The sequence below is a fragment of the Didymosphaeria variabile genome (genome assembly GCF_027946475.1).
Source record: "Didymosphaeria variabile strain IMI 356815 chromosome Unknown scaffold_8, whole genome shotgun sequence".
NCBI lineage: Eukaryota > Fungi > Ascomycota > Dothideomycetes > Pleosporales > Didymosphaeriaceae > Didymosphaeria > Didymosphaeria variabile.
In genome coordinates this window covers 3,158,004-3,183,560 of record NW_026611627.1, presented here as the reverse complement: position 1 = coordinate 3,183,560, position 25,557 = coordinate 3,158,004, and the positions used below count along the sequence as shown (strand labels likewise).

Genomic DNA, 25,557 nt, shown 5'->3' with positions numbered 1-25,557 from the left:
ATGGAGCGTGCGGAATGATGCACTTTTGATTGATATGGGCAAGTATAGGCAAATTGAGTTGGACGAGGAGTCTGGTATTGTTGCTGTGTCACCGAGCACAACTGGACGTCAAGTAAATACCGTGCTTGGGGAGAAGGGCTTACTGTTTCCCGGAGGACATTGCCCTGATGTCGGCCTTGGTGGATTTTTGCTTCAGGGAGGAATGGGTTGGGTGTGTAGAGTGAGTCACTCGGGTTTTCAACGTTGATTGGAAAACTGATCCTAACGTTATAGAGCTGGGGTTGGGCCTGTCAGTACGTCAAAGCGATAGACGTAGTGACTGCAGACGGCCGGCAATTACGGTGCAATGAGAAAGAAAACAATGATCTGTTCTGGGCTGCTCGCGGAGCGGGCCCTGGTAAGTCTTCATGGAAAGCACAAGGTTTCGATCATCCTAATCTCACTCATGTAGGCTTTCCTGCCATTGTCACGAGATTCTATCTACAAACAAAGCCACTACCGTCACACATCCGTGGGTCCGGCTACATATTTCCCAAAAATAACTTCAAAGAAGCGATGAATTGGGTCAAATCAATTGCGAATACCTTCGATGAAGACACGGAAATCGTCTGCGTGGGGCTTTATCTCCCTTGTTACGCTGAGAGCGTTGCTCTCGTCTCGTTCACAACCTTCAAGGGATCCGACGCCGATGCAATAGTCGCACTCCAGCCTGCAGAGGACTCGGTTCCAAGCTTGTATCTACAAAAATGGTTCGCCCGTCCAACATCACTGCAGCAGGAATACGTACAACAGGGCTTGGCGAATCCTGAAGATCATCGTTATTGTTGTGATAATGTGTATCTTCACAACGAGTCCAATGTTGCAGACGTTCTAGAAGAAGCATTTACAACCCTTCCGAGCAGAAAGTCCTTCGCCTTGTGGTTTAGCATGGCACCGACGTCGCGGAGGCCGCTGCACGACATGGCTTTGTCGATGCATTCGGATCATTATGTAGCCCTCTACACTATATGGGAAAGTGAAAAGGATGACCAAAGATGCGAGTCATGGGTCCGCAATGTCATGAACAAGATAGCACCACACAGCGTTGGTCAATACCTTGGAGATTCTGACTTTCAAGTCAGAAACACAAAGTACTGGGGAGAAGAACAGGGGAAGAGGCTGATGCAAGTAAGAATGAAGTGGAATCCTGAAGGAAGGATCTGTGGATATCTTGATAATGGAGATCAGTCCGGCGCGGAAGGGCTTCCTAACGTATTGCAATGATGGATAATGTCCAAAAAAAAGCCGACTTTCAAACTTTCTCGGGAAATAGAAAATTCATTTTGGTCAATCTTCATTGCTCTACTGTTAATGTGTACCGTCTCAACTCTCAATGGCGACCCTTGAGAAGAATACAGTCATCGCAGTCAATAATTGGTGTTAGCAGTAGTAATAGTCCTCCAGTTAATGGTGGCTGCAATCGGTATTGTTCCCAAGTTTGGCAATTGACGGTAGTCGAAGGAACTACTGAAGTCTCCTCCCGCACCTCAAAACTGCTAAGTAGTATTGAGTCTAGTGAGGTCGGGTGGAGTTGTTGCTTGCAAGCGAAATTGGGGGGAACGGCACCCGTTCCGATGATCTCCACTTTACCCCGGATCCCGCACCCCACAATTTCGTGGAGCAGTAATATCTTGTCGGTGGCCTGTGCTTTCGGGACCACTATCAACTATCGCAGCCACTTTCCAAACACCACAGAATACGCTTTGTATATGGTGTTGATATTCGCCGCCGATCTAAAGAAGACGGACTTTGATAGATTTGATCAAAGAAACCTCAAATATTACATCCACTGCTTCTCTCACAGCGCTTGAACCAAAATCACCGGCAGAACGTTCAACAACAATGGTCGGTGCTACGCCCAATCGAAATCCTGTGGATACAAGAAAGAAAAATACTCTTGGAAGTCTTAGGCTCCGATATGTCGATTCGAACCAGATTATTCTGGTGCCTACCCCAAATGATGACCCCAACGGTACACACACACCCTTCCGTGTAACGCAGCCAAATAGGTTAAGCTAATTGTTGGAAAGACCCGCTAAATTGGTCGAAGAAGTACCGGATGTACGTCGCGATTCTCGTGTCTGCCGCTATATTCTTCTGCAATTTCCTAGCCGCTGGCCCATCGGTGGTCATTACTGAGATAACGGCCGACTTCTTCGGTGCTCCTCCCGAAAACACCAACTTCGTCGCCGACATCTCGAAGACGGCATACTTCTTCACCACGACGTCTTTGATGCAGGGAATAGGTGCGCTCTTTTGGATGCCCCTGATTGTTAAATATGGCCGCCGTCCTGTTTACATCTCGTCGTTTGTCCTATACACCGGTTGCGCTGTGTGGGCTGGTGCTTCAACAACCTATAGCAGCGAAATTGCGTCTCGGATCATCATGGGTGTGGCTGCTGGAGCAGCCGAAGTCCTTGCGCCTTTGACTATTTCCGATATCTTCTTCTTACATGAACGCGGGACCATTATGGCGTAAGTTTTGCGTCCCCAATTTGACCACTCTAGCGAATTAAAGTACGTTTCAGGATCTATACCTGCGCCTTGTCGACTGGTGTTAGTGGTGGCGTCATTATTTCCGGGCTAATATCTATTAACTACCACTGGCGCGTCATATATTGGGTTTCCACTGCCCTCATTGGTGCCTGTACAGTTCTTGTAATCCTCACCTTCCCGGAGACTATCTATCGAAGGGACGAAGCTGCTGCTAGTGCTGTTACGCGAAATGGGACTAGAGGAGAGGATCTTAAATCAAAGAGCACTACCACTTGTAATGAGACACTGGACGCCGAAAGAACATCTATTGACAATTCTGGGCCCGAGAAGCGTGGCTACATTGCCAATCTCCGCATCTTTACCGGAGTATATACCAAAGAGTCGACTTTCAAGCTTTTCATTCGCCCGATAGTACTATTTACTCTCCCGCCAGTTTTCTGGGCTACTCTCGTCATGGCGGGCACGATTGGCTTCCTCGTTGCCATTACGTCTAATTTCGCGAGCGCGTTCACGACGGCCTATAGCTTCGAGCCGTGGCAGTCAGGCCTTTGTTTCATCGCAGCCCTCATTGGGTCATTCATCGGTATCTTTGTCGGGGGCCACTTTTCTGACTGGATCGCCGATATTCAGACGCAACGTAATAAAGGCATTCGAGAACCTGAGATGCGTTTGCCAGCCATAGGCATCAGCGTCGTTACGGCCCCACTCGCTCTCGTACTGTACGGCGTGGGTATCAACAATCGTTTGCACTGGATTTGCCCTACTATTGGACTAGCGCTGAGTGAGTCTCTTTTCACATCCTTTCCAACATGCTCTAACATTTGCAGTCAATTTCTCCATCGTGCAAGCTACCAATGTCTCACTCGTCTACACGATTGACAGCTACCGACCCGTTGCAGGCGAACTCGTCGTCACACAATTAGGATTCAAGTCCGCATTCGGCTTCCTTCTATCATTCTACACTAACCCTTGGGTGCAAAAGTCGGGTTACATCAGCGCCTACGGCGCCATGGCTGGAATCTCCGGTGGGCTTTTAATCTTGTTTCTGCCGTTCTATTTCTTCGGCCATGCTGTTAGGGCTAAAACTTGGACTTGGAGACCCATCCGCATGTTTGTGCACTGGGATGACGATCGCGAAGTTGGGGAATGAAAAAGAAAACTCGAATCGCTATACTTCAGTAAGATTGATAGCAACTGGAATGAATACTTAAAGGTCCACTATTCTTTTATATAGAGGTTTTCCTATTCGTAACCCCTACTAAAACGACAAGCTACTTGTGAGCTCTATATGTGTACTGCATTTGACGTAATAATCGAGAGTAAGCCCGCACGGTGAAAACCTTCGAGTGTAGAGCGTAGTTATATGCGCATGTGTAGGTGCTCGCGCTGGAGGAGGGTAGCCATAGTTACCAGTGAGAGGCTCTAGTAGAGGAGAGAGAAGATAATAGCCTCAATCAAGCAGTAGGAGGCGTTTATGGAGCTAATAAGGAGGTGGGCAAAGGAGCGGTCTTGGGTGTGGCCGTGGCCGTGGCGGATAGTAAGGAGGCAAAGGGTGGGGTCGGGGATGGTATAGGGTTTAGCGTCCATGCTTTAAGGGTGTAGGTGTTAGAGTTTGTTCGTGGGACGTGAGGGTGGAAGCGTTGGATTGGGGGCGTGGAAGTGTGGTGGTTATCGTGAAGAGGCGCTGATCAAGAATGGTGGTTGCTACGGTCGTAAGATGAATGCTGTATCTGTGAAAGTGGGATGTCTGGCCTGGAGGCTGGCTATAGAAGTCGATTGACTTAGTACTTCTGTCGCTTCGATATGCGCGCACTTTGTAAAAGGGCTTCAGAGGTATATGATCGAGCCCATCGGTAAGAATGATCAGGGTGATTGAAATCTCGACACCCCGATGTTAGAAAGGTATACCTAGTTTTGGGGTAAGCCATTAACGTCTCTTGTGGGCTAAATTGATCCGGTACGTTGAGAGTGATGTAACAGTTGAAGATAACCGAAGGGAAGCAGGGCGAGTAGACTAGAAAGTGGTGTGACTTCTGAAGGATGTTACGCGGAAATGAAATCTGGCTGTTAATTTGGTCATCTTAGTTACGAGTTGGCAGACTGCATTCATTCTTTTTTAAAAGCCTACGCATTAGCGCTCACCAGGAGGATTATGATAAGAGGAAGGCAACATTCCAATTTCTTGGAGTCTTTAATGCTGGATCTCGTGTCTTCTAGTCGGAAGTTTCGGTGCCCGCTTCCGTAGCGAACTTGACCGTGCCAAAACCCTTATTCACGATCCCGAAGATTACCCTTGCAATCAGACTCCCAAGCAGTTCTTGATATAATTAAGAAGCGACCGCTGCATAAGGATACAGTAATTCAGCCTACGAATGAACCGTTCGGTACATTCGCCGGATGTGCTCCAAAATATTCCTGATAGCTTTTAGTATAACTTTACACCCTTACTCATGTATTTTACCAGATAGTTTTGCATCGTCTGCGGTTTGAACCCCTCACCGGTAAGTACCATCTTCCTCTTTTGCCGATTTAACACATCGCTCTGACATGATGTGAGCCTCTGGTGTAAGCGAACTAGGATGAGCCGAGGATTCATACCTGCTCGATTGTGCGCATCATGACATATTGCGTATAGACAACCTGCTTCGTCTGGCCTATACGTTGCGCTCTTGCCATTGCCTGTTTTTTAACAAAGGGATTCAACTGCAGCTCGAGGATATGAAATCGCGACGCAATGGTCAAGTTCAAGCTTTCCGGTCAGTATCTACGCAGCTATGATGTATGATTGTACAAACCCTTCTACCCCAGTGCCTAAGGTCATCAAGAGGATGTTAGGCCCCATGATCGATTTAAATTCCTTGAGCACCTGTAGTCTCTGCTTTGGCCTTAAGCTGCCGTGGATGATGTCGTGTCTGAGACCGTTTTGCTTCAGCAGTTCGGCTGCGAGTTCTAGTGTCTTTTTCCAAGAGCAGAAAACAATACTAATGTTCTGATTATATGTGAAGAGGAAAGCTGCGCTACATTTAACATACATTTGTGTCCGGGCTCCCTTTTAATGTCGTGTAGAAGAGCCAACAGTTTCGACGGATATTGGAATGCTGTTTTCTCTCCAGACGAAACGGAGATGTCTGTATCAATTTGTTTCGCAAGATCTGGTGGAACATTGCCCGATGCGCAGAGTGTACAGGCCTTCTTTTTTCCCAAGCATTGTGGCAAGCAGCTATTGCAGACAAGATGCTTGCACGGCGAGATGAACGTGCCACTAAACTTGTCTCCCATCACATCGATGTAGAAAATGGGCAGAGAGCATTTGGCGCAGATGTTCTGCTCCAGCTGCTGGAGGTACGACAGCGTCTCATCATCTGATTCGGACAGCCCGCTTTGTTTTCTACTCGGCCCATTATTGCAAAAGAGTCGCAATCCGTGGATCGACTGGAGTGTTGTAGAAGCGACTTTCAATACCCCACTAACAGCCATCTGAACATGCTTTCTATAGTGCTCGTACAACCCATCGTACTGATGGCGCTCCTGTACCGAAAATGTTAGTGTTCGCGGATGCGCAATGGGGTCAGATAGCCCCATAATGTCTCTCATCCGCCGAAGACAGATGGTTTTAAGAAGTATCTGAAGGTTCTGAAATCGGCTTCCTCGATCAGGCAATGTAGGTGCAATAACGCACGTGCGGAATGTCGAGGCCCACTCTAGATCTGGGATCCTGAGAAATGCAACAAGACTTCCAAGGTCCTCAAGATGATTTTGAATAGGCGTCCTGGTAAGGCACCACCTTCGCTGACCTGAAAGCTGTTGGACTGCCTGGAACTGTTTAGTCGTGCGGTTTCGGATTTTGTGGGCTACACAGTAATTTTAAGTAAGGGCACAGAAAATTAATAACAGATGGCTCTACCTTCGTCTAACACAATACGAAACCAATAGATTCTCGATAGTGGTGACTGGCCTCGTCTGGTATCTTCCAGGGCTGTGGCAAATGTGGTAAAAACTACGTCCTTTTCTAGCAGGAGCTGCTCTCCTGATAGCCGATCGGTACCGAGATTACTGTGATACGTCACTTTGTGCGGGTATGTATGTCTGTGATTATCAATAGAGCGATCGAATGGCGACAGTAGACCGAAAACACACGCGCAGATCTCATCAATCCAATTTTCGAGTAAGACTAGTTCGAGGTTAGCAGGTCAGAATTTGATGATAAAATTATCATTTGAACAGCTTTACCAGTGGACGGAACAATAGTCAGGGTTGCTTTTGAAGGAACTTTTGCATTAGAGGTCCCATTCAGATTCTCGTTCCGGGTCGAAACAAAATCTGCGGCGTCGTTGAGGGAACTCGCGATAGCAGCCAATGGCAAGACCGTCTTTTTGCCGTCCTTGCACTTTTGACTGTGTTGTTTCACGGCAGCCTGAATTTTTCTAATGCGTAATGTTAGCATTATAGTGTTGCCTAAGATTCCTCTGACGTTTGCCTAAGCCATAATGACAAGTCTCGCCCTATGGTCTGTGGCAAGGTGATCCGAGATTTGGCCTGAGATCAGCACAGCTCAAGTATGATAAGCGCTGCCGATAGCTGCCGCACTCAACCCGTGTGTTCTCCATATCTTGATCAATGGCGCGGTTTTCATTGACATGCATGCCTGATTGCGAAGGTTTCAGGATTGCCCCCCGCCTCACTTCACTCCTGTTGACTTAAGGAAAGAGACATCCTCATGTTCTCACTCTATGTCGAGGAAAACCTTTGGTAAAGCGGAATGCCCTCGACTTTACTTAGTCAGTGTTTTCTACCCGTTTACACGATAGACCCAACTCGCACATTGCCGCAACTCAATTTCAGCGCTAGCGTCCAACTCTTTCCTACTGTCGTTACTATCCTGATTAATCGCTAACTTGTGCTTCTTCTCGACGTCTTCAGGCTAGTGGAAGTTGAGCAGGATCAGGGAAGTATTGCTATTTCGACTACCAGTGATGAAAACGGGGAACCGGGAGCGATCGACGGCAATGCAGCACACTACAAGGCATCTACCAGGTCATATGCAATTTTCCCCAAGGACCCTGAAGGCCTTCTAGAAGGCTTCCCTAGAATCTGGCCTGTGATCGACATCGCGTTCCGGTCCTTTGGTGGTGATCGCAGCCAAGGGTACTGATTTGCATCAATGATTAATATCTCCTGTTCACACTACTGGTATGCTGTCGGGTCACGTTCCCGGGATCTGCTCGTCGCTTCCGAGATTGCTCTTGATCAGGCGCGGAGACAGCAATTCTATCTATTTGTGGTGGGTTTTGATTTGAGGTGCTAATTTATCCACCGGAAAACCATGACCGCGTTTCCGATATATGAAGCGCCAGCAGGTAACAACGAGATATGCACCCCAGAAAGTGGCGATGGAAAAATAAAGCTTAATTGAAGCTTAATTGCATGCATATTTGGGGCCTACAAATACTGACGCCTGCCTCCTATGTGAGGTTTGTCGACTCACCGCTTCCAACGCGGCCCACGAAATTATACTTGCAACGATGCTCAGACAAATCGCTCTCTTCGCCCTCGCGGCGCTCCCAGGCTCGTTGGCTCAGGTGACGGAGGGCTTCGAAAATGGATGGGACCAAACTGCATGGCCCACATACGCTCTCGACTGCAGCCAGGGTGGTACAGTCGCGCTCGACACCTCGACCGCGCACAGCGGGAAGGCATCTATCAAAGTCACCGGTGCGGGTGGTTACTGCGGACATATCTTCGTTGGTACGACCAAGGTCCCCAGCAGCGGCGATATCTACGTCAGGACCTGGCTGTAAGTCTTCACCAACTGTTCACGACCCTACCACGAGTACTAATATCTCTCCTCTACAGTAAGGCCTCAAAAGCCCTGACTGACTCCCACGTCTCCTTCATCACCATGCCCGACTCCGCACAAGGCGCCAAGAAGCACCTCCGCATCGGCGGCCAGTCCAAGATCCTCATGTACAACCGCGAGTCTGACGATGCGACTCTTCCCGACTTGTCGCCTAACGGCATTGCAGCCTCTAAGGCTCTTCCTACTGGCAGTTGGCAATGCTTTGAATACAAACTGGGCGCGGATGGGTCCATTGACACGTGGCTGAACGGCGAGGCCATCGCTGGTCTGACCACGAACAGCAGCAACACCAATGCGGCGCAATGGACGAGGAGCTCGCTCAAACCTAAAATTACCGGCGTTTACTTCGGATGGGAATCGTACGGTGGGGATACCAACACGTTCAATTACGACGATATCGCTATTGCATCGACTCGCGTTGGCTGCACGTAGTTTTCATGAGTGAAACACGGAGTGCAGAGCCGGAGCGATCTGTGTAAAGGGCATATATGATCACTGTAAATATTGTTAGCAATTATCGATCATTTGCGGTCTCCAGGATTTTGTTTTCCAGCACCGACAAGCCTGTTGACACACAATGCAGTGAATTGTTGATCACAATTAACCCCACACTGAGACTATCGAGTACATCCGCGGAGCCAGCGCAGTCTCCGTCTCAAAAGGCTCAATTCCCCCAAGCGGAATGTTACCCTCCAATTAACCACCATGTGACCTACATCACCCCATCAAGTCGCGTCCTGGCGCGTGACCCCGCGTCTCAGTGATCATCCGCGACCCACAATCTCTCGGCTAAGTCCCTTGCTCTGTACCTTGCATCCAGCCAGATCGGGCCGGAATGCGACTACCTTAAGCTACTACTGCGTGCAATCAACACCATCACAACGGCTATCACGGAAGCGACTAGTACCGGACTATTTCCCCATGCAATTATTCCGCTGCAGCAGCGCGCTCGATATTGCGTTGAGACCCACAGCCCGGTCTTATCACCTCCAGCTGGTGGGCTGGCGAATGAGGGGTAACCTCCAAGATCTTGACAACTGCTTGGGAAGGTACATCGTGATGCTGGCGGTACGATAGTGGGACGTCTAGCGGTGGAGTAGGCGAAAAGGTACGAGAGCGGGCCGCTCCCGTGACGAGATGTGCGCTGCTGTCGGTGCGACAATGCACCGAGAGTGCTTGTGGTTTGCGCGTCGTAGATGTGCCAGGGTATTATCGATATAGGGGTGAGGGACTATAGTAGACGCTCTTATAAGATCGCGATAGTACGTACCGGTACCTCTTCCACGGATCTGAACGTTCATTCTGGGCAGTCCATCCACGGCCGGTTCTTCTGTCAACGCTTACCATGGGCTCTCGCAGGTCGGCAAGTGCTTCCGGGCTTCTGTATACTGGACTGTTTTTCCTCGCAATACTCGGACACGCAGTCGCTCAATCTCCCCGCGAGCGCTCGAGTCTAAATGCTGGATGGCGATTTTCGCGGTTCACTAGCAACCCTGACGGTCTTTCTTATGACACGCTCAAGCCATGGATCCTTCCTTCTTCCAATGACTTCATAACCCGGGCGAAGTACCAGCGACCATTCGGCACTCCACCAGGTAGCAACGTCCAGTATGTCCAGGGTTCTTTCGACGACAGCAAATGGGATCCGATAGATCTTCCACATGACTGGGCCATCAAAGGACCATTCGGCGCACCTGGCATATCTGGATCTGAGGGAAAGTTGCCCTACGATGGTGTTGGCTGGTACCGCAAGACGATCAAACTCGATGGTGGGGACGTGAAGAAGGGAAAGAACTTGTATCTGGAAGTTGATGGAGCTATGTCGTACGCGAGTGTCTTCCTCAATGGCGTGCTGGTGGGTGGTTGGCCCTATGGCTATAACTCGTTTCGTCTGGACCTTACGCCGTATGCAAAAGCTGGAGAAAATACTTTTGCTATCAGACTGGAGAACAAACCAAACTCTTCGCGCTGGTATCCAGGTCAGTCGTGTCCAATTATCGTCCCGGGCGATAATTCTAATAGTGTTGTGTCACAGGTGCTGGTCTATACCGAAATGTCTGGCTGGTTAAGGTGAACTCGGTCCATGTTGCGCAGTATGGAACCAAGGTCACAACGCCTTCCGTCAGTGCCGGCTCAGCAACTGTAGACCTGAGCGTCACAATCGAGAACAGTTCCAACAGCACCAAGCGAGTCGACCTGATTACTGAAATTTACGAAGTGGACGCGTCGACCGGTAAAGCCACAGGCGATGCCAAATCTAGCTTTGACCGTGTTTCCGTTAGCATTGCGGGTGGAACGAAGAAGGTCCTGAACAGCACCACAGAACTCTCCAGTCCTAAGCTTTGGGGACCGGTCCCGGAGCAGTCCCCCAACCAGTACGTCGCCGTCACAAAGCTATCGGCCGGCGGAAACGGTACCGTCGATTCGGTCGACACCAAATTTGGCGTGCGAACTATCGTCTATGATGGAAACAAGGGTCTAATAATCAACGGTGCCCCAGTCTACGTGAAGGGCGTCTGCAACCACCACGATCTCGGATCGCTCGGAGCTGCCTTTAATGTACGCGCTGCGGAGCGTCAATTCGAGATGCTATTAGAGATGGGTACTAACGCATTACGGACATCGCACAACATGCCCGCCCCAGAGCTCCTAGATCTAGCCGATCGCATGGGTATAATGGTTATGGGTGAGACGTTCGATACCTGGAAGACGGAAAAGGTAGACAACGATTACCACTTGCTTTGGGACGAGTGGCATGAGGCAGACATGCGCTCATATGTCCGCCGTGAGCGCAATCATCCTTCTATCGTAGCGTGGAGCATCGGCAACGAGATGCCCGACCAGTCGTCGGCGTTGGGTGGTCAGATAGGCACGGAACTGCAGAATATCGCTCACCAGGAAGACGGAACGCGAAAATCTACTGCCGGTCTGAACAACGCGCAACCGGGATCCGCCTTAGTTAACGTCCTTGAGATCCCTGGTCTCAACTACCAAGGTGAAGGCAAAGGTTTAGCATTGAACTCGACGTATCCCATCTTCCACAGCATGTATCCGGACAAGATGATTTGGGGCACCGAGACTGCATCCACAGTCAGCACGCGAGGAACATACATCTTTCCAGTCACGAGTGGGATAGAGGCGATCGTTGGGCCTAGCGCAGGTGAGAATGTTACAGCACAGTATGTCAGTTCGTACGAACTGTACCACCCGTCTTGGGCTGCGTCACCCGACAAGGTATTCATACAGCAGGACAGATACCCATACGTTGCTGGTGAATTCGTCTGGACAGGCTGGGACTACATCGGCGAACCAACACCTTTCGATAACTCAAGTCGAAGCTCGTATTTCGGTATCATCGATCTCGCTGGCTTCAAGAAAGATCGCTTCTGGCTGTATCAGGCACGTTGGCGCCCTGAGGTACCTCAGGCGCACATTCTGCCGCACTGGACGTGGCCTAGTCGCGTCGGACAAGTCACTCCCGTACATGTCTTCACATCTGGAGACGAAGCTGAACTCTTCGTCAACGGCAATTCGCAAGGCCGGAAGAAGACTAAGCCATCTGAATACCGCCTTCGATGGGATAACGTCACGTACACGCCTGGAGAAATCGAAGTGGTAGCCTACAAGAACGGAGAGAAATGGGCCGAGGACTCGAAGAAGACCGTTGGTAGTGCCACCAAGTTGAATGTGACTGCAGACCGGACTTCAATTGACAGCGATGGGTACGACCTCTCGTTCGTCACTGTAGCCGTGGTTGACGAGAATGACGACACCGTGCCTCAGGCGAGCAACACCATTGCTTTCTCAGTCGACGGGCCCGGTGAGATCATTTCCACGGACAACGGTGACCCGACAGACATGATAGCTTTCCCGTCTCTTACGAGGAAAGCGTTCAGTGGCTTTGCGCTTGCCATCGTGCGCTCTAAGCCTGGGTCTTCGGGTAGCTTTACTGTCTCGGCAGCTTCGAACGGGCTAGCGGGAGGGGAGGTGGTTGTGCATGCCGGTTATTGATGTACAAGTAATGTCTAGATCTTGTATATCGAAAGGCCATCGTCGAAGATTAGCGCAACGTGCAAGCATACATGCAAGTGATGGGTGAAGGGGAATGCAGTGTGTGATGATCAAACTAAGCCTTCTCGGGCACAAATGTGGGGAAACCCCGCATCCCCAGAATTCAGGAGGCCGGAGGAATACATTCGGCCTTCGGGGCAAGAGTCACAGAGCCAGACCATAACTTCAATGCATCCCACGTGTGAGTCTTGAGCCAACACTCCGGATTCCGGGTGTGGAGATGTCGACTCTCGATTCAGACGGCAGCCCTAGCGTCGTCGGTTCTAGCCACTCTGTAGAGAAGGGAGGACAGCTTCCAGCCAAGTCCGGTCCCGATATTGCATGCAATAGTTGCCGCAAAGCAAAACTACGGTGCTCTCGAGACAAGCCGTCGTGTGCGCACTGCAGAAAGACGGGTATGATCTGAATATTGGGATGGTTCAAGGCGAACCTGCCCTAATCCGTCTTGATAGGACTCGAATGTCTGTACGAATCGAAAAGAACGAAACCAGGGTTGAAAACAGGAGCAATAGAGAACGTACACAAGAGGCTTGGTACGCCTTCCCAGGTCCAATCTTAGACCACAAGTTTTGACGTTCGGCAGATGTCCTCGAAAGCCAAGCCAGAGAACAAGCTGAACTGTGCAGATCCTCGCACACAGGTGCGAGCGTTAACCCCCAAAACAATGCAGCACACGAGATATTGCGATTGCTTGCGAGAGAGCTTCCAAAACTCGTCAACGGATCTAACGATACTTCGAAACCTCAAGTTTTGCCTTCTGGGGAAGCAAGGCAGAGCTTAAAGCGAAGACGCGTACATGATGACGAGACTGCTAGGTGGACGTTCGATTTTGAAGACTCATTCCCATCTATAGATGCAGCGCTCTTAGAGGACATCATTGCCGCTTATTTCTTCCATGTTCATCCTTGGATTCCCATGATACATGAAGGACGCTTTCGACGGCGTCTGGAATATGAAGATGAGCGAGCGAGGCTTGCAGTTGTTATTCAGGCCATGGTTGTTGCAGCATCCAAATTTGTACCGAATGCATGCATACCAGCTAGTATCACGGCACAAGCGAGAAGCAGGGTAATTGTATCGGCCATGGACAATCTTTGTCTAGAAAGCCTTCAGGCTCTCATCGTGATAGCATATACTGACGTAAGTGACCCTGGGGTATATGAGATGGCGATCTGACCGGCGCATGTAGATTGGAGACGGAAACGCAGCAAAAGCTTGGTCCATCATTGGCTCACTCACTCGCACAGTCGAGTATAGCCAACTAGCCCAAGAACGCGAAGACACTGAGTACCAGCCGCTTTGCCAGCCGTTCGAGGTTCTCGAACACACATCAAACTGGACTGAGCTTGAAGAGCGGCGGCGCATCTTCTGGAACGTGTTCAACCTCGATCGGTTCTGTTCTGTAGCTATGAGTTGGAGTACGAGTCTGACATCCGCTGATGTTCATCGTCGATTACCATGTGACGGCCACCTCTGGCGCAAAGAGCAGGGTGTCACAACACCTTACTTCGGCATATGGGACAAATCAGCGGGACGAATGGGGTACCCGATTGGGTTCCTTGTTGAAGACGACGGCCCTCCATCACGACCCAACGTGAACCCCATACCGGATGCGGCATCGTTACAGAACCCGAAGCTTGCGGACATGTCCAACGTTGGTGCATTCGCATATCGCATCGAAGCCACTGAGTCGATGTCGCGCGTTGTATCCTATTTCCTCCAACCAAAAGTCGGCATGCGCAGCCAGCAAGAAATCTCGGCTTGGCTTACTAGGTTCAAAGAACTGGATTTGCGATTGGTACACTGGAAGATGCTACTTCCCCAGAAATGGAAGAGCAATCCTAACATGACTCGCCCAGTCCCGTTAATGGATCCAAATCTCACCCTGGCACATGTTACACACAACACGAGCATGATTCTGTTGCATCAGCTGATAGCCTACCCGCCTTTCCACTGGCCCTTTCGTAGTCGACTGCCAAGTAGTTGTTCCATTGAGGCGTGCTATTCGGCAGGCATTGAGATTGCCACAATTACTCAAAGATATCTGGCAAATTCTCCGCAAGGTTGCCCGGTCGCAAGCCAGTTCGCCTTCTGCATCTTCATTGCGGGACGGATGCTACTCGTGCATTGGCGATCTCATACCGACAATGAGCTACCGAATGATTTTTGGAGCTTGGTGCAGTGTCTGGAAGAAATGTCAAAGCGATGGACAGGGCTTTCAAGCGTACCCTCTGACGAGCAGAATCTATCAGGACAATATGCCGCACGGCTGAAAGAGTTGTACATCTCCTGTGTCAGAGACGAAGAGTTCCAAATTCGAGTCGCCGATTACACGAACGAGATCACGTATACAGTCAAGAATGCGTACGATTCAGTTCAGCAGAGTCAGCCGGAACCTCTCAGAGAAGCATATGCGCATCTGAATATACAAAATCCCAGTGCCAACACCGTGGAATGGTCCGTCCGACAAACCAAACTGCCTGCCGGTGCAGAGGCCTTCAGACCGATGAGTATGGACATGTCGCATATCGACAATCTTGAGGGCGTGGACTTGGATACATTGCCGCAAATGATGCAGGACCAGCAATATGTTAATATGGACCGAATAATTGCATTTGACGACGGAAGTATGTTTGCCGGAACGGTCGATACCGGCATGTTCTAATGCAACACCCTTTGGCTACACTAGCCCCATCCTCATCAAGCGATTACCGAATTGTACAAGATAATAATCTCCATATACTAGACCATGGTTTGCGTATCTCTTACGCGCTTGCTCGTTATTGTTCGCTGTACCGTATTTCAGTAGGCCTTCGAATGTAGCGCCCGGCGTTGAATCTTCGGCGCTAATATAACCGTCCGATGCGCGAACCAAGCTTGCCTTCTCAAGCGACAAAGCAAACGACAGTGTATCATGCACTATTACTAGAGCAGCCTGGCGGAACCGAGAAGCAAGCATGCCTTGATTGAACCCTGCCAAGGCCTGTGAGACTATGAGCATTCCGTTGGCTGCAATGACACCAGCAGAAGAATCCCGGATGATGTTGCTTTCGTCATCGATAGGCGCATCGAAATCCCAGAGCGGCACATACCGACCCTTAATTATGCAAGCTGGAGCTGTCTCCAACCTGTACAGAAAGTATTCGGCGAGACCACATGACGCTTCGAGGAAGCGGTGATCTTTTGTAGATAGATAGGTCTGCGCATATCCTAAAATACCCCATGCTTGTCCGCGCGCCCAATTCGATTCGTGAGCGTAGCCTTGCGCGGTTAGGCGTCGCTTGAGAGTGCCGCTTTTCGGGTCAATATTTGCTACATGGCAAGTGGAATACCATTGGCCGGTATAGCGGAATTCGGAATTGTGCGATGAGTCCATATTTTCAGGACGTAGATGTGACTTCAACAAAGTCTCCGCGTGCGCAGTTGCCATTTCGGCCAGAGCCGGTTCTTGCATATGGTATGAGGCGTAGTACATAAGGTCCAGATTGCACATGCTATCGATTATCACAATCATGTTGTCTTGCTGGTCGAGGATCTCGATATCTTTCTTCTTGAGTAGATCCCAACTCCGGATTGCCCTTGCGGAAGGTACGTATCGAGTGGCAAGGCTTCGTGCTGCTTGAGCGATCGAGTCTAGGCTTCTTCGGTTGCCGAACAATTCCCAATCCATCTGCAGCGCAGGCATGATGATGAATCCTATGTCATGTGTGTCGGTACGCTTGTCCATTCCATACAATGGTTCCGCCCATATACGACACAATGTTAAAAGCTGTTCGCGAAATTGGAGAGCGTTGATTTCTGGCGGGAGCTGTAGGCTTTGTGGGAATCGTATGGCTCGTTCGAGGATGGTATACAGCGTACCGGGAAAAAAGCCGCAAGTCCAGAAGTCGGCCTCGCGTAGAGCATACGTTCCATCATGATCGACATCTTGAGGGACGTACTCTGGGAAAAAGTCCGGGAGGGCTTTGATAGCAGTCTGAGCTGTTCGAAGAGCCTTGGCGGTTATGTTTTCTGCAAAAAGTTCTGAAAGTAGATGAGCTGGCACATATGATGCCTTTCCCTCAGAGTTATCCGCTTCTGTACATGTTGTGCTCGTTAGAGGGATCGACTCCACGCCGAAATAGTCTTCATCGCTCGAACTAGTAAGATTGTGAGGTAAGATCATTGTCGGCGGAGCGGCATGCGAACAGGAAAGGTTGCCCTCAAGCGGGCTTTATGAAGTAGCGGCTGACAGCGGCGAGACGGCTCCTTCGCCTTGATCCCAATAAATCCCATGATCTCTCGTCGAGTAAGCGATGCTACACATCGTCCGTAGTCAAGTGTCCGTTGCAATGTATATTGAGAGTTGCCGTAGGTGTATGAGAGAAGTTGCTCCCACCGCCGTTGCCAATGCTCCGAGGGTGCTGTCCTTGCCAAACTGGGTTTGGCGCAGAGGAAGCGACGACGCGGGGAAGCACGCGTTCGGGCTAGCCTTGCACCGATCAAGGCTCATGTCTGCTCACCACACCGCAAACCGGTAGCTGCACACGCATGGCTGTCTATCTTGGTGGCTACGTACAATTGCATACTTAAGATGCTGCTCCGCAATCTACATTTTACAATCCGGGGTCGGCTCTCTCCGCCTTGATATCACGTTGGACCACTGGGGGTTCTTTCCACCATGCAGACATCAGACGAAGCTGAAGGTGTGTCGACTGCTCAGAGACCACTTGAGGTCGAAGAGAAGGATGAGCAGAAAGAGATTGTCGTGAGCTCTTCAACCGAGAAACCCCAGAGGTCTTTCCTCCTGGCATGGATGTACATCTTCGACTGGTACCCCAGCCACTATAGCAAAGAAGAGAAAAGGCTCTTGCGCAAGCTTGACTGCATCCTACTAACAATGTGCTGTTTATGCTTCTACATTAAATGGCTCGACCAGAATGCGCTCAACAGTGCGTATGTTTCCGGCATGAGGGAGGAATTGAAGATCAAGGGCAACCAGTACGTTTCAAAGCTCATTTTGACGTTCTTTCTGACGCTTTCCAGGTACTCACTCTTCGGTACATTCTATAACATTGGTTATCTGATCTTTGAAATCCCAAGCATGATGATAATCTCGCGCCCGAAGCTTGCTCGTTACTACCTACCGCTGATGGAGACACTCTGGTCTATCCTGACCTTCTGCCAAAGCAAGCTCCAGAACGACAAGCAGATATTTGGTCTTCGCTTTCTACTAGGTGTTTTGGAGACACCCGCATCCACTGGCAGCATTTACCTTTTGACTTCCTGGTATCGTGCCGATGAGGTCTTCAAGCGTGCTGGTGTATGGTACGTCTCGAGCAATGCCGGCGCTATGTTCAGCGGCTACTTGCAAGCGGCTGCGCACAAGAACCTGAATGGAGTCATGGGGCGCTCTGGTAAGTTCGCAAATCGGTTATTTTCCCGCTTTCTCTCACTAATTGTCCCTTTCAGGATGGCGATGGCTCTTCATCATCGATGGAAGCATCAGCCTTCCAATCGCACTACTCGGCTTCGTCATGTTCCCAGGCCTTCCCAGCAGCCCAAAAGTCTGGTGGCTCACGGAAAAGGAACAGAAGCTGGCCATCGCACGCATGCGCAGCGATGGCGTTAAGCAGTCCGCTAAAATTGGAAAGCGCATGCTCAAGCGTGTCTTCACGCACTGGCACTTCTATCTCGCAGTCCTGACGTACGTGTGCTTTCAGGGCACTTCGTATGTTGGTGGACAGATGGCTATCTGGCTGAAATACGAAGCTGACAAGCACGGCACATACACAATCGAGGAAATCAATCTCATTCCGACCGGCGTTCAAGGTGTTGCTATCGTCACTGGCATTTTAGCGACGAGTTTGGTCATGATTTACCCTATGTGGATCGTGTTCACGGTCGTTTCGCTGATTCTGCTATTTGCCAACGTGTGCTTGTTGGTCTGGGAAATCCCGCTCGGTCTGCACTGTAAGTTTCTCCAACATGTAGACTTTTCCTACTCTGCTGACATTGCTATAGTCCTCTGCTACTATCTCTTGGGCATGACCTCGTGCATCACGCCAATCCTCTTCCCATGGGTGAATATGATGATGAAAGACGACAACGAAGCACGCAGTTTCACCACCGGCGCTATGATGACCGTTGGATGGGCTTTCTTCAGCTTCTATCCCATCACCACATTCCCGATTCTCGAAGGGCCGAAGTGGAGGAAGGGCTTTACGGTCAACACGGTGCTTGTGTGCGCTTATTTGACTATTTTCCTGATTGGACAATACCTCTGGAGGAGGGAAGTAGCGGCCGAAAGGTTCGATGCGATCTCTTCGAACAACGAGTACTGGACAAAGAGCCCGACTCTGTGCACGTGGAGATCGCTGATAAGGAGGCGAGGGTCTAGAATTGCATGGAGACGGCTCTGAGATAAGGTGGGGCACCCATGAGTATCAGCATCAAGCTCTCTACAGCTGCGCAACGAATGCGAATAGTATATGATTGCTCGCCCATATCCTGATACCCTAAGTATTTTGAAGAGGCGTCACGGGATCGCTGCATAATTATTCCGAACCCGAGATGCGAAGTGCATAAGTCCCGCGTTCCCCTCGTCTAAGTCCTCTTACGCGATCGTTTCTCACTCCTCATAACCCACACACGTAGCTCTAACAACCATCATGCCATACCTCTCCGGGTTCTCAGAAAACCCTCTCCGCTCCCGTGCCGACCTGATCCGTGCAGTAATCGCCTTGATCAAGCCACTCCACCCGTACAAATCTTCCACCGGAGCACGCATCAAGATAGCGACATCGACAGGCGCCGGCTTCAGCGAGACCGCCGCCCAACTCGAAGGCTACTCTCGCCCCCTATGGGTAGTCGCTCCGCTCCTCCATTTCAAAATCAGCGCTTCGGACCCAGCGCTTCGATCCCTGCTTTCCGATGAAGGGCTGGGACTGGAGGATTGGATAAGAGGGTTGAAGGAGGGTACAGATCCCAAGTCGCCAGAGTACTGGGGTGATGTAGAGGCGAGTGACCAGAGAATGGTGGAGATGGAAACCATTGCCTTCGCCCTTCTCGTCTCGCCCTTTACATTTTCTTTCATGTCCGACCCAGCAGCTCGCGCCAATCTCATCAATTGGTTGAAGCAAATCAACCACCACGCCATGCCGCAGAACAACTGGCTGTTTTTCCGGGTCCTTGTCAATCTCGCTTTGGTCCTAAGCCTCGGGGTACCGCTAGAAGAAGTCAAGAGCCACATTGACGAAGCGCTGGACGTCCTCGACAGGTTCTACATCAGCGATGGCTGGAGCTCCGACGGGCCGTGGGGGGACGTGAGAAAACAAGCAGATTACTACTCCGGCAGCTTCGCCATGCAATTCGCAGCGCTCCTTTTCGTAAAACACGCTTCCTCACTCCCAGTATACGCCTCGCGAATCGAGAAGTACAAAGAACAAGCGAAGATGTTCGCAGCGGAGTACTGGCGGTACTTCGACATTAATGGAGCGGCGATACCATTCGGCCGCTCGCTAACATACCGCTTCGCTATGGGCGCATTCTGGGCCGCTGTGTCGTATGCTGATATCGAGCTCCCTCCTCCACTTGATATAGGCACAGTGAAAGGGTTGTTATTAAGGCATTTGAGATGGTGGACGCACCGCCCTCACACCTTCAACTCCGACGGCACGCAGAACATTGGCTATGCGTATCCCAACATGTACATGGCTGAAGACTACAACTCGCCTCAATCTCCGTATTGGAGTTTGAAATCCTTCCTTCCTCTTCTTCTCGAGGAGGACCACACTTTCTGGACTGCGCAAGAACGTCCGCACCCTTTGACCCAAGACTCACCATCCATGGTTAGTTTGGGAAGAGTAAAACTCCTGTGGCCCCCAAGACATATCCTCATCAGCAATGAGGAGCATCATTTCATGCTTTCCAGCGGACAGAGCACAACGCGCCGCTTCAAAGCGCGCGAAGCTAAATACGGCAAATTTGCTTATTCTTCTGCGTTCGGATTGTCCGTTCCCTGTGGGGCATTTCTTGAACAGATCGCGCCGGACTCGACGCTAGCGGTGAAATTTGACGATGGAGAGGAGAATTGGAAAGTCCGCTATGAGCCGTACGATGTCGAGAGCGGGACCGTGACGGTGGAGGGTGGGGATGACACACTGTTTCTGAGGAGCAAGTGGAGGCCTTGGAAGGAGGATGTTGTGATCCAGACGACACTCATCGCTTCGACGCCGCATTGGCCAGGCTGGCATCTGAGAGTTCACCGGGTGTCGGTGCCTAAGGGGACGGACCCGCTGCGACTTGTAGATGGGGGCTTCGCCATCTCAGCGCAAACGACGCGGGATGAATCTATTTTCGAGCAGCGTGTACGCACAGAACTCGACGCCGCTGGCTCAAATAAGGTGGAAGAAGGCTGGTACAACGACGGAAAAGGATGTCTCGTCATTTCTTCAGCGGGTGCGAGTGGTGTTATGGATCTGACAGATGACTTTGTCAATAGTCAGGGAAATGGGAAAAGTATCATCATACGAGCGGATCCCAATACGTAAGTGAGATCTTATCCTCGTCAGACTGAATTGCTAACAGGACGTTAAGAAACATCATCGCACCCCGGACGCTTATACCTGCGATACAACGGTCGTTTGCTGCGGACAATGCCGGTCGCTCCCTAAGTGAAGACGATGCAGATGTATATTGGACGGTCACGGGTGTGTTTACCTTGCAGGCTTCGGCGGAAAGTCATATGGATCGCGTGTGGGAGTTTTGGGGTGCGAGGCCTGCCGGTCAGATAGTTGGGGAGCGCGTGAAGTTATTCGCTGATAGTTGAGGGTAGTTAGATACTCCAAAGGTTTACTGGTGAACACTTAACTTGGCTAGTTCTGCGGACAAAGATGCCTTCACAGGTATCCCGTGTAGTATGAATTGAATAGCATGCTAAAGTGATGAGGATGTGTTTCGGTGTTAATTTTGAGCAGTGTTCAAGCTTCAACCAAACTAGCACACCATCAACTACCTAAGCGCTCGTTCATGTTCAGCCATATTTGTCTCGTGGACCGCTCATGTACCACCCCTCATTCGATTGGAGCTTTCCCACCTACTCCGTCGATTCCGAACCTAGCCGAAGTGATTGGCCTGCAAGGATGTTAGTCACACCAGACCACGATCAACATCGGAGGTGTTCACGCGAACTTACCGAATGCAACGAGACTTCCTAAGGAGCCACGAGGTCACACCTGAAAGACTGAATCCTTAAAGCCCATGCACCCAGATCAGCCGCATCCCAAGCAGCGGTTGTCGAGTCGTGGCGAAGAACAGGCACAGCATTCGAAATAAAGCAGCCTTTCGACTGGTAGTAGCGACACACAGCGCCTTGCTCCTGCTTGAGTGAGTTGATAGTTCCCCAACCGAACGTCCGGCTGCACTTGGCGAATGCATTGACGTAGGTCTTGTCGCCCGCAAAGTTTGGCTTGCTGAACACAGTGACAGCACCAGGAGTTTGGATGAGATCGGCGGTGAGAGTCTCGCCGTGTGGCCAGCCCTCTTCAACTGAAGGGATCGAGGCAGTATTCGCCCCATCCACGTACGCCTTGCAGTACGCGCTCTTCATCTTGTCGTCGAACGGGCCCATGTCCTGGAACCATTTGATCGCCACGCCATTGATGGTTTCACCGTGGAAGTCGCCGCGCATTTTAGAATGAATGAACTGGCAGTCGTCGTCGGAGTAGTAGTCGCAGGCGTAGCCGGTCCACTGCATCATCGAGGACACTTTGCCGTTCAACTGCTCGGGGAGGTTCACACATTTCTGGTCGGCGTAGATACGGTCGCAGAAGCCGTGGAAGTTGGGATCGGAGCATGCCCAGGCGGGCCAGCTCTCGGCTGTGGATAGATTGGTAGCGGGCAAGGCGACCGCGAGGCCGATGAGGGCAAGTATGAGAGTGAGGAGGAGCATACTTGTGATATTAGTGACCTTTGAGATGCACAGGTGTCGGTTGATGTCGGGCTTCTCAGTTGGGCGAAGTGAGGTGCTAGAGAGAGATTGAGGCTGAGGATTTATATAGCAAAGGGCGAAGCGGTGAGAGATTAGTGCACCGCAATGAGGAAGGGGCCACTGAAGAACAGACCAGCGCCACATATAAGTTGAGCGTTTGCCGATGACGTCGAGTCCTACATTTTCGACCTATAAGTGATAGTCGTGAGTCACGTCATTCAGGTCCGAGCAGAGGCCATGTTTGGGTTTTGAATTGACCGTGACTATCTCTTCGTTATACATGAATATCTTACTAGGGATCCAGGTCCCGGTTGAAATTGAATTGGCGGTAGCCAAAGCCGTCCATCGTCCTATACGAGCCCAAAGCTTCCAATTGAGCCCATACGGCGGGATACCGCGCCTTGATCCATTCCTCGACCTTCTCTTGCCTATCAATGTTTGCTGTGCACTGGAACCAGTTGCCCAATCTAATGTTTCGTTAGCAGTGTTTCCCCGCTGTGTGTCATGGTTTACTCACATGTAGAAATCCGGTGTGAAGCCGTACTCCTCTTCGGCGGCCTCGATTAAGGCAAGAGCGTCATCATGGTGATGGTTTCGTGCAATGGCAGACACGTACGCGGTAAAGATCTGCTTGTCGATATCGACATCCATCTCCTTCAACCGCTGCCAAATGGACTTCGCGTGTCTTTCTCCGTAGTGCGTACCCTCGCATGCACGGAACGCAATGGCAATACTATTGTACGACGGCCCCTCTTTCGAGGATCCGATCTCTGCCCACATGGCCATGGCACGCTTGTCGCTACCGGTTGCAGCATAAGCGAGCATCAAAGCGTTCCTAAGCTGCGTGTCCATCTCCACGTTTAGGTCAATCTTGAGCTGGTTGCTAGCTAACTCTAGACTTTCGGCGTCACCGTTGCGCGCAAAGCCTGTGAAGGCCACGACATAGACTTCTTTATCAGCTGCAATATTTTCCTCGATAGAATTACGCATGTGGAAGAAGACGTGGCACGCCATGTCCGAGCGCTTTCGAGCGAAGAATTCCTTCATCAGGGGGATGCGGTCGGAGCGAGGGGTTTCCGGAAATGCGTTGCGTAGCATCTGGTATGCATCCCAGGCATCTGTTGTGCTGGTCTGACCATCTTGAATGAACGAGGCAAGACCCTTCCGGATGACAACACGCTGAGCGGGTGAAAAGTGATGAGCGTGCATGTTTAGCAAGTCACCAGCATCATGGGGCTCTCCACGTCTAAGATGGAGGACGCACAACGTAGCCACCGTCTCTGGTGTAAGCTGTGCGTTCTTTTCGTGCAGATCGTCCACGATGGCCATGATGTCGTCGAAATGATGTTGTTGCAACTGGCATAAAGCTTGGATGAGCCTGTTGATGGCTTCAATGCACTCGCTGTCTTCTGAAATTTGGCCCTGCAATCCGTAGTACGCAGCACGAGCGCCATCAACATCGTTGATGGAAAGTCGATACCGCATCTGCATGGTGTAAGTTTTCTCGTCCGGGTATATGCCGCGTTTCTCTCCGAGAACTACAAAGCGCTCGGCCGAATACGAGTCCTGCTTGGACATGGCGAATTCTACCAGCAAGTTGATCGTGCTAATATCCGGTTGCACGACAGGAAGTTCGGGCTTTTGCTGTCGCTCCTCCGCATTCCGCCGGACCATAACATTCATCATGCGGTCGATCTCGTCAGCACCCTTGCCAATTGCAGCTGACCAGAGAAAAATAGCATCCCACGTCTCCTTATCAGGCATCTTTTGCAGGAGAGATGCCACGACCTTTTGGCCGAACACGGTGTCTCCACTGAGCGCACATGTGGTGAGCAAAGGCCCAAGGGCATCTCGCAAGCCTCTACCATCGTCCGTTTCTGGAATCGTCTTAGAATACCAGTACTTGGCCTGCTCCAGATCATTCCTTTCCGCGAAGTATTTGACGAGAACCCCTTTAACCTCGGATGTGAATGTGGCTGAAGCATCTTGCATCATCTGAGTCGTTTTGAGCAGCTCTGGCGTGTTCCCTTCCTTGGCGAAACCTGCCGCAACGGTTTTCCACACGTTGCGCACGATCAAGACCTCCCGTTCTGTACGCTCATCCGAAGGCGTTCCAAAAGTTTTGTAGATTAGATCCCTTGCTTCTTGGCTTGCACCGTAAGTGCAAAGGACGCGCACAAGCTTAGGCAACTGTAGTCCCTCATATACCGTCAGTGTTTTAAAATCCTTCTTCGCATTATCCAGCTCCTTCTCGATAACCTTCCCTATTTCTGCATCCAACAGCTTCGCCAAAATCTTGTGTGGCTTTCCGCCCGTCTCCGGTTGGTATCTGTCCAACTTGACCATCATCTTGTTCAAGCTCTTGAACGGTATCCAGGGCTGTCCATCCTCCTTCGGGTTCTCCAGCAAGTACCGAAGTGCATTCAAGACATTCTTCACGTGGAAATCCTCAAGATCTGCCTTGTTCTGCAGGAAGAAGGCGCTCACTGCTTCGGCAACCTTGGAAGGAGGCGGTAGTCGCAGACCATCACGTTGCGCTTCGATGAGGCCACCAAGAACTTCAAAGCCCGCAGGTACTTCGGCTGGTTTTATTTTGCGCGGAGATTTGAACATGCCGAAAAACGTACGCCGCTGGGGCGCAATTGCGTGGGTGCCATGCTGAAAGGACGTTCGAAGTCGTGGTGTGCGCTGAGCACATCCGCGCCAGACCAGAGGGGTGTCGGCGATGATACTGCGGAAGACGACGCGTGTGAGGTGTGACGGCATGGCGGAGGAGCTTGCGGGAGGAGCTTTCAGGCGGCGGGTGGCGTCGAGGTGCAATTGCAGCACGAAAACTATCTGTACAGGTTCGGTAGAGCTTCCATGGGAAGAAAAGTGATGGAACTATAATACAACGATTTACAATAGCTGATCTCCAGGGGTATGTCTGGATGAGATGTGGGAGGAGTGGCCGCCGCGGTAGTGAAATCATATATGTGCCAAGCCGCTAGTCCTGGGAACTTTCTGAACCTCGACGCGCGACCATCGCGAGCCCACAGCAATACCGCCTGTAACCTCGTATCACAATGTCGCTGATGCGGTTACCCTTTCGCCCTGCGGCCGCGATGTCGCGGACATGCACAAG

The 25,557-nt window shown here is 50.8% G+C and overlaps 9 protein-coding genes across 9 annotated transcripts; 6 read left to right on the top strand and 3 right to left on the bottom strand.

Moving 5' to 3' along the window:
* Window positions 1-3,198: 3,198 nt before the first annotated feature.
* On the top strand, window positions 3,199-3,685 carry N0V89_011279 (uncharacterized protein; the record flags this gene model as incomplete). The annotated part of the gene is made up of 2 exons (XM_056220011.1): window positions 3,199-3,202; window positions 3,363-3,685. The coding sequence occupies 2 exons, from the start codon at window positions 3,199-3,201 to the stop codon at window positions 3,683-3,685; spliced, it is 327 nt and encodes a 108-aa protein (XP_056067138.1).
* Window positions 3,686-8,057: 4,372 nt separating this feature from the next.
* On the top strand, window positions 8,058-8,824 carry N0V89_011278 (uncharacterized protein; the record flags this gene model as incomplete). Its single annotated transcript, XM_056220010.1, has 2 exons — window positions 8,058-8,329; window positions 8,389-8,824. 2 exons carry the CDS (start codon window positions 8,058-8,060, stop codon window positions 8,822-8,824), a joined length of 708 nt encoding a protein of 235 aa, XP_056067137.1.
* Window positions 8,825-9,737: 913 nt separating this feature from the next.
* N0V89_011277 (uncharacterized protein) lies at window positions 9,738-12,403 on the top strand (the record flags this gene model as incomplete). The annotated part of the gene is made up of 2 exons (XM_056220009.1): window positions 9,738-10,371; window positions 10,428-12,403. 2 exons carry the CDS (start codon window positions 9,738-9,740, stop codon window positions 12,401-12,403), a joined length of 2,610 nt encoding a protein of 869 aa, XP_056067136.1.
* A 1,143-nt stretch (window positions 12,404-13,546) lies between these two features.
* N0V89_011276 (uncharacterized protein) lies at window positions 13,547-15,128 on the top strand (the record flags this gene model as incomplete). The annotated part of the gene is made up of 2 exons (XM_056220008.1): window positions 13,547-13,585; window positions 13,653-15,128. The coding sequence occupies 2 exons, from the start codon at window positions 13,547-13,549 to the stop codon at window positions 15,126-15,128; spliced, it is 1,515 nt and encodes a 504-aa protein (XP_056067135.1).
* A 15-nt stretch (window positions 15,129-15,143) lies between these two features.
* On the bottom strand, window positions 15,144-16,628 carry N0V89_011275 (uncharacterized protein; the record flags this gene model as incomplete). The annotated part of the gene is made up of 1 exon (XM_056220007.1): window positions 15,144-16,628. The coding sequence occupies one exon, from the start codon at window positions 16,626-16,628 to the stop codon at window positions 15,144-15,146; it is 1,485 nt and encodes a 494-aa protein (XP_056067134.1).
* A 495-nt stretch (window positions 16,629-17,123) lies between these two features.
* N0V89_011274 (uncharacterized protein) lies at window positions 17,124-18,842 on the top strand (the record flags this gene model as incomplete). The annotated part of the gene is made up of 4 exons (XM_056220006.1): window positions 17,124-17,859; window positions 17,915-18,415; window positions 18,467-18,684; window positions 18,732-18,842. The coding sequence occupies 4 exons, from the start codon at window positions 17,124-17,126 to the stop codon at window positions 18,840-18,842; spliced, it is 1,566 nt and encodes a 521-aa protein (XP_056067133.1).
* A 271-nt stretch (window positions 18,843-19,113) lies between these two features.
* Window positions 19,114-20,994, top strand: N0V89_011273 (uncharacterized protein; the record flags this gene model as incomplete). Its single annotated transcript, XM_056220005.1, has 1 exon — window positions 19,114-20,994. The coding sequence occupies one exon, from the start codon at window positions 19,114-19,116 to the stop codon at window positions 20,992-20,994; it is 1,881 nt and encodes a 626-aa protein (XP_056067132.1).
* Window positions 20,995-21,656: 662 nt separating this feature from the next.
* Window positions 21,657-22,394, bottom strand: N0V89_011272 (uncharacterized protein; the record flags this gene model as incomplete). Its single annotated transcript, XM_056220004.1, has 1 exon — window positions 21,657-22,394. One exon carries the CDS (start codon window positions 22,392-22,394, stop codon window positions 21,657-21,659), a length of 738 nt encoding a protein of 245 aa, XP_056067131.1.
* A 552-nt stretch (window positions 22,395-22,946) lies between these two features.
* Window positions 22,947-25,199, bottom strand: N0V89_011271 (uncharacterized protein; the record flags this gene model as incomplete). The annotated part of the gene is made up of 2 exons (XM_056220003.1): window positions 22,947-25,164; window positions 25,195-25,199. The coding sequence occupies 2 exons, from the start codon at window positions 25,197-25,199 to the stop codon at window positions 22,947-22,949; spliced, it is 2,223 nt and encodes a 740-aa protein (XP_056067130.1).
* Window positions 25,200-25,557: the final 358 nt, after the last annotated feature.